The 8,427-nt window shown below is 30.7% G+C and overlaps 1 protein-coding gene across 1 annotated transcript; it reads left to right on the top strand.

Annotated features, from left to right (window-relative positions):
* Nucleotides 1-977: 977 nt before the first annotated feature.
* On the top strand, nucleotides 978-8,081 carry LOC108692036 (zinc finger protein 568-like). Its single transcript, XM_018200133.1, has 4 exons — nucleotides 978-1,071; nucleotides 4,364-4,399; nucleotides 5,425-5,552; nucleotides 5,631-8,081. The coding sequence occupies exons 1-4, from the start codon at nucleotides 978-980 to the stop codon at nucleotides 8,031-8,033; spliced, it is 2,661 nt and encodes an 886-aa protein (XP_018055622.1). The 3' UTR covers nucleotides 8,034-8,081.
* The last annotated feature ends 346 nt before the right edge of the window (nucleotides 8,082-8,427 follow it).

Here is an 8,427-nt window from a genome sequence, read left to right as displayed (position 1 = left end):
TTCATTAGCGAAATACAATAAAATAATCCCGAAAAAATTTTTCATGCATGAATACGTATAAATATGTATAAACATAAATATTAATAAACATGTATAATATATAAAATATATCCATTATATATAAAATATATCCATATATGTTTATACATCCTTCTTTCTTTTGTAAAATTACTTTTTAATGTAACAGAAATAATTATAGAAATGTGAAAACATAAAAAATAATTAAAGGGATAATTTTCTCATTGCTTGCTTCAGAAAAAAACAAGTTTGGAAAAATGTAAAAAAAATTACTCATACATAATTATGCGTAATTTTATATATAATTATACATAAGTAATTTTTTACATTTTTTCAAACTCGATGTTTTCTAAAACAAATAATGCGAAAATTATCTTTTAATTATTTTTAATGTTTTCACATTACTATTATTATTTCTATTATACAAAAAGTAATTTTAGAAAAGAAAAAAGGATGGCCATATTTCATATATATTTTCATATATAATTATATATGTTTATGAATATTTATGTATGTTTATGTATGTTTATACATAATCATGCATGAAAAATTTTTTATTGGGATTAGACATAAAAATAAAATAATAAATTAAAGATAAATTAAAGATGCACTTACCTGCAAAAACCGACTACTAAATTTATTAGTAATTCGTTTTATGGGTGAGTATACTTATAGCAATTTCAGCTAGAATGCACTAATGTGCACTGGTGCATATAAAGACTGTTTTACAATGAAATAGCGATTTCGGCTAGGATGCACTAGTGCACATAAAGATGTCATACACAATTGCCGTAAAAATGCATTAAAAACAGATCGTACAATCCCCAATATACATTATTATACTATTAATAAAACATGTATTTGATAATTTCCATTTTTTGCATTCATAATGATTTCGGCTGAGACACACCGACTGCACATTTCGGGTATCGGTGCAACTGATGTGTTCGACTGGTTGAATGGTGCAATTCCTTGCCAGTATTGCACGTTCGTCTGAACTCGGTACACCGCACAAGTGTACACAAAGTGACCCCGACAAATTTGTTGGAACCAGTTGGTGTAATTGTTAGGCTTGGTACTTTCATGAGAAAAGCAGCATGTGTGTGATCACACAGTATTGTAATTTTAATTTTATTGTTAATTTTCGCTAGTCTGATTTCGGGTGCGGTTCATTTGATGCTACAAACGCTTCAAAACATTTATTTGACCAATCGGAAGAAAGAATTTTACCAATCAAAAAATACTTCGAAACGTTCGTAGCAGCAAGTGGACTGTAACCAGGCATAATTCATCTGAAAATTGATATCTAATCTGTAGCGTCAATTTTAATTTTATAAATGATTTATATGTACTCATGGAATTTTTGACATCATCGTCATCGAGTGACGAATTAATATTGACAGAACATAAAAAAAAGGCAGAACGAAAATAAAAAATTATATTGAAGAAGTCATGCGAAAAATATCCGATGAATGAACATTAATTAACAATAAATTTTGCAGATTAAATTAAAACTATAGCAATATTTTATATTATAATATAATATTATAATATTTAATATTTATGTTTAATATTTAATATTTATGTTTTTATTATGTATTTATATTATACTTACTCGAAAAAAAGCCATCGCAATAAAATCGAGATAAACATGGCCGTTTGTATCTCAAAAAAGCAAAGAAAAAAGTGAAAATTAGAGAGCTTCACAGGGAGAGAATGGCAAACTGCATCATGTAACTCCTTTGATTGGATATGGGCATCAAAACTTCAAAGGCATGGAAGAGATTGGAGAAAACTGGTCATTGCACCACGTCCAATCATATGATGCAATTTGCCACTCTTTCCCTGTGAGGCTTTCTAGTGAAAATCCTCAAACCAGATAGATTTCTCGAAAATCGTGAATGATGCAAACAGTCGAAAAAGGCAAAACTATTCTTTAAATACTGGACACCTGCAACCATGATACCGCACGCAACCAGTATTATAAATCGATAATAAGGTTCACATTTCGTATTCGCCTGACGAAATATACACTGCCGCGGTGTAATATTAACAATGTATAATGGTCTTGCACTAGGGCACATTGATGTTTTCAGTCGAAATCGCTATTAGGGTACATCGTCCATTTTTCAAGGCTGGGCTGATAAATCAATATTTGATTCATATAATATGCCTTCCAACAAGCGATACAAATGACACGATGTGACACAATAGATCATTATATTCTTATTGTTTGCCAATGTTTATTGTTTAAACAAAAATGACATGATCACTGCGTCGCACTGTGTCGCTTATTGGAAGGCACACATCGTGTTAGCATATCGATTTATCATCTCCTTTGAAAAGTGGACGATATACCCTAAGAAAAGTGAACACTGCTATATAGTTTATATTCACTTTGTCAGAGGGCAGTAGTGCGCGGCATTTTGCGATTAGAGGGGATCAATCCTGTATCTTGAAACGAAGTGAAAATTACTTAAAGTGAGCGAATTTATTAGAATACTAATAATTTCATTGATTACATCTTGTTTGAAAATACAGAATCGACTCCCTGGTTTTGGATCATCATGTTTTCTTTCAGATTTCTCTCTAGCTCTACCCACTTACTCAGCGATTACTCATCCGATAAGGAATCTGAACATGAGCTCTTAATGGCTCCTGCATATAGGACAAGCTTACCGCGCGATGGAAATTGGCGCGATAGCCAATCAACATCTCGCTCAAAAGTAATATAGCTTCTGCACACTGGACACGGAACGCTTACCGCGCGACAAATGTGATACGTGATAGCCAATAAGCTTACAGTCTAATGTATTCATTGGTTACTGCGCAGCGGAAGTTGGCGCGATAGCCAATCAATGCTTCGCTTACTCGGAAGTAACAAATATATAATTTCTACTGCGCGACAAAAGTTAAACTCGATCTAACTTTTGTTGCGCGGCGAAAGTAATATTACGTCAACTCTAAAAGTTTTGCATCGGAGAAAAAAATGCAAAGAAAGAAATTATAAATGTAAATTTATTAAGTTCTCTCTTCAGTTCTCATTTTTTTCCGATATCTATTTCAGTTGGAATCGTATAAGTTACTTAAATTAATTAAGCTAATCGGAGCTTGGTAAAAGTCGCCCTCAGAGAATCAGCTTCTCCAATTATTCTATCAATTGACGTTGCGTTCGGCTAGTAGAGAACGGTGTCAATTGATGAAGCAAAAGTGAAAATACTGATTTTCTGAGTTGAGTGAGCTAAATTTTCATCACTAAAAGTATGTATTCATGATATCGCTCGTCGCTCATATTCAACAACAAATAAGTCATAATAATCATCATAATGCATTGCCGGGCATGTGGTGTGACAACTTCAGCTCGAAATTATGGGATAACTTTTTATCAGTTAGTATTATTAATAATATTAAGAATTTTATATTTTAGAGATTATACTCTATCGTATGTATACTCAAAGTAAAGAGAAACAGGAGCGAATGTATTAATAGTGAAGGTAGCTAAATCCGCAGACAAATGTACGTCATGGCAGCCATCTTAAGCGGCCTTTTTATGCTAATATATATAGTCACTTTGTCTGCTTGCTTAGAACTAAATATTCCCTCCTGTTTCTCTTTACTCTTTGTGTGTGACCTATGATGGCATTAAAATCACATCTGTCGGATTTTCCGATATCGTGTTTCGACCTCATTTTCAGACCTCGAATTTGATCTCCTTATTACTCCATGGCAAAAATATTTTCAGATGAGATTCATTTCATGTAGGCTTATTTAAGTCTTTATTTTATTTAAAGACTTAAACACAATAGATATAAGAAATAGGGAATAACGAGCTGTCCAATCAGAGATCTGAGATATCGAATTTATACATCAGAGCTTTGATTGGACGGCTCGTTATTCCTTGTTGCCTGTACCTATTGTATTTAAACACTTAATACGAACAAACCTATGGTCTAGTTTACATTATGATATACGTACTAACTAGTATCTTTCTATTAAATTAGTTTAATTTCAGCAATGTAATTCAAAGAATATTGTAATAAATTGGTACAATATGCATCTAATTAAATACACATCTCGTTTATATGTTACGTATCGCCGAAATTAAGATAATTCAATAAAAAGTTACTAGTTAGCACACGTATCAAGTACACGATATAAACTAATGGTGAAATCATACTATACGGGAATCAACACACGATGCGGGATAGAGGATGCGTGATTCGAATAATCAATCGTGGGAAAAACATGCGAGATAGAAAAATGCGGAAGAGCGCTGATTGGATATTCGAATTACGCATCCTCTATCCTGCATGCTGATTCCCATATCATGTGATTTCACCCTAAGCCAATAGCAGTGTTGGCAATGTTGGCACTTCTGCTAGTTGATTGTCCTTAATTTAAGCAGTTGAAGAAAGAGGTCCTTAACCTATATAATCGAACATTTCAGTATTTTTGAGAAAAGAATAATACGTGTGAGAAAATTAGTAATTCAAAATGCGATTTTATTTGCAAGAATATTTTATGTGGAATCTGTAATGTTGTTAAAATGGTATGCTTTAAAACTAATTGATGAGTATATAATAAACTATAATATATGTATATTTGATTCAATTTGCACTTTGATATTAATGTTCTACCAATGTATATTAACTCTCGGTTCAATTAATTCTTTATTTTTTTTCTAATTTTTAGAATTGAAAAAAAATGGAATATTAGTTAATTGAAGTTAATATACATTGGTAATAAATCGTTTTACCAAGAATTACGTTTCTTCAGCTTGTTTGCACTTTTTGCACTCTGCATCTTTGTCTCTCTTCAATGTTCAAATATATTCCTTTTGTATAGTTATAATTATCAAGATTTATAAAATTAATAAATATTTAAAAAAGTGCTGCTAATCAAGGTGTTTTTTTACTTTATTTTAATAAACAAACTATACATACAATACAAACGTTTCAACTTCTGTTATTCTCAATGTTCAAATTTACAATTAAATTAATAAATGCTATACATATTGTTAGATATGAAAATGACATATTGTTAGAAATGAAATGAAAATAACAAATACTATTATTTCCATTTTTATCAAGTACCACATTTATTAATTTAACTGTAAATTTAAACATTGAGAATGACAGGTTAAAATGTTTATTATTGTATGTATAGTTTATGTTTATTAATACAGAGTAAAAACATCCAGCTTAGCTTGTAGTCTTTTCTTTTATATTTATTAATTTTTAAAATTTTTGAGCCTTAGTATCTATATATAAATATGTATAAGTTTTTTCTTTTTTACTAGGTTACGTTCTCAAAAAAAGTCCAGTGATATCAATATGAGAATGTTGTATCTTTCAAAAATATAAAATTATTTTCTAAAACATTAAGAAATCTTCATATAATTTATAGAAATGTCTAAAATGGAATGTGATATATGCCGTCTATGTGGTATTAAATTTGAGTTTGAACATTTGAAATATATCTTTGATGAAATAACTAATTTGGCACAGATAATAAATGAGACTTTACCAATTAAGGTATGCTAATTAATTTACTACTAAATAAGTTTTAAGTAATTTACTATAAAATATTACTGTCTGTTTAATTTTTTACAGGTTTCACAAGATGATCATTTCAAATATATATGTTTAGACTGTTATGATAAAGTTATCAATCATTATAATTTTATTCAAAATATATTAGTATACTCGAAGGAATGTGAGACAAGAACTGTCTCTTTCTTTGAAGTCAATAAAAATGAGAAATTGGAGGATGTGGTGATTTCTAAATTACATAGTGACATGATATATCCCTGTCCAAATTGCAATAAAGATTTAATAATCTTAATAAACAACAATCCTTCAGATAGTAATCATACATTTCATGCTTCATTGGCTCTTGTAAATCAAATAGAACAATCGCAAGAGAATAATCAAATATCTGATAATGCAGAAGAGTTTAATGTTTGTACATCGAAATCAAGGACACAAGATAAATTATATGAATTATCATTGTATCATGATATTATCAATGAAAATAAAACAAATGATAATAAATGCGATATCAAAAGGAAACATGGTAGCTTGCAAAAAATTGATGTATCATGTAAACTGAAAACTGGTGTAAAGAGAAAGATTCAACAAAGTACTTCTATGAAAACATTTATTAATCCTACTAAGATGCAGAAATTAGAAGCAAAATTAGATACAATGGAACGAAGTTTTAATGAATTAGACAGTGATTATAATAAATTAAATGTAACTGACTTAATAACATTTCAATCTGTAAACAATGATGTAGAATGTCTTGGTGAAGAAATAAAAAATAAACAGGAATCTAGTACAAGGGATATAATAAAAAAGAAATATCCTAGCAATCTTGGTAAATCGCGAATAATTCGAGTAAAATTAAATGCAAAAGAACAAGATGAATCAAATAGTAATTATGATAAGTCAAATATAACTGGTTTGATAACACTCCAGTCAGAAAAAGATAATATTGAATACATCACTGATGATAAAGGAATGGAACACAACATAATGGTCGTGACCAAAATGGAAGAAGAATATGTCAATGAGAATGATACAAATGACATCAATATTTCAAAAAATAATGTAAAACAAGAATGCAATTTGTGTGGAGCTCGTTATATTTTACAAGAAAAATATGAGTTTCACATGGAGAGACACAAATTAAATAAAATAGATAAATATGTTTGTACAAAATGCGATAAAGAAACTAAAAATGAAAACTTGTTGTGGGATCACTACCTTCACATGCATAAAAGCTCAATACAATATCTTTGCTTAAAATGTAAAAAAGTATTCATGAAAAAGGCACACTTAATTGCGCATCAAAAAACGTGCAAATTCTCTGATAACGAAACAATGCCAAATATTAAAACAGATGTGGACAATCAGAAGATTATTACAAGACCGAGGCGAAAATGCAAAGTCTGCAGAAAATTGATCAGAGATCCTAATGCTATTAACGATGAAGCAATGTGCGCCTCTTGTAAAATAAGAGGAATTTCTCAGCGACAATATTACTGTTCGAAATGTCATAAACATTTTATGCGTCAGGAGAGACTCGAGTTCCACAAAATGCGACATAATGAGAATATGGACGAGTTTATCTGCAGCACGTGCGGTAAGGAATTCAGTGGGGAAAATTCATTGTACGAACATTATCTCTTTGTGCATAAGGGATTTAGACCACATATTTGCGAAATATGCGGCAAGTCATTTCAGCTGAAGGTGCGATTGAAGGAACATCAACGAAAACATACTGGTGAGATGCCTTATCAATGTGAAGTATGTGGCTTGCGATGTAGGACTACACATGCATTAAAATTCCACAAGAAGTCTCATGTCTCTAATCGCCACATTTGCGAGATATGTGGCAAATCGTTCCTTAAGAAGCAAAATTGGAATGAACATCTGGAGAGACACTGGAAAAAAGACAAGAATGTATTACTTCCACGAATATTTACGTGTCCTGTGTGCAACGATAATTTGCCGACCTATCGTATGTTAAAGAATCACATGATTGGAATTCATGAACTTGATCGTCAAGATCCTTTAATAATGGATCAAAAACCATTGTACGAATGCAACGAGTGTCAAGAGAAATTCAAGCATCAAATGTCGCTCAAGTCACACAAGGAAAAGGTGCATGAAGGCAAAATTGTACCTCTTACATTTCAGTGTGATATATGCAAAAATGTATACAAAGCCAAACGATTCCTAATAAGGCATATTCAGAGTGAGCACAATGACAATAAATGTCAGCAGTGTGATGAAACATTCACAGATAAAAAAGATCTTGATCATCACGTTTCACTACACAATAGTAAGAAACTGTTCGCATGCGAGTACTCTGATAAACAAAGGGATGCTAGGAACTTACATCATCAAGAACACACGATCATTTTTTACCAATGTGGAGATTGCAACGAGTCATTCGATAGCTATGCTAATCGCTTAAATCATCGCAAAAAGATGCACAAACCCGAGTGACTAGAATGCAAAATTAAATGCGATAATATGCAACAAATTACAATTCATCTGGACAAACATCTTCATAAAAAATTGAGTAAATTAGATTCCAAGTAATGTTATAAATGATGTAGTTATACATGTATATGAAATAATATATCGATATGTTGCTTCGTCGATGTTTTATATATGTTGAGTTGACAAGTATTTGCTTTTTTGCGTTTTTTTAACTCAAAGTTGTATTACAATATCTTCATCAATAATGAATGAAAATTAAATTTAAAAAAGGGTTTTAAAGCTTGAAATCTCTCCTTTAAAAGTTTACCACATTTTTTAAGTTTATATGAGTTTAGTAATTTTTACCAAAAACTACGAGCTGAAAAGGACAGAAAATTTTCTTCTCACTTTATGGGTT

Source organism: Atta colombica, unplaced genomic scaffold (assembly GCF_001594045.1).
Source record: "Atta colombica isolate Treedump-2 unplaced genomic scaffold, Acol1.0 scaffold58, whole genome shotgun sequence".
Classification (NCBI taxonomy): domain Eukaryota; kingdom Metazoa; phylum Arthropoda; class Insecta; order Hymenoptera; family Formicidae; genus Atta; species Atta colombica.
Note: the sequence above shows the minus strand (reverse complement) of the source record. Positions and strands in the feature narration are given on the sequence as shown.

Coding starts and splice junctions, on each gene's coding strand:
- LOC108692036 (XM_018200133.1), top strand. CDS start 978: ATGGTGCAATTCCTTGCCAGTATTGCACGTTCGTCTGAACTCGGTACA. Junction 1,072..4,363: donor CGACAAATTTGTTGGAACCA/GTTGGTGTAATT, acceptor TTTCACCCTAAG/CCAATAGCAGTGTTGGCAAT. Junction 5,553..5,630: donor ATGAGACTTTACCAATTAAG/GTATGCTAATTA, acceptor AATTTTTTACAG/GTTTCACAAGATGATCATTT.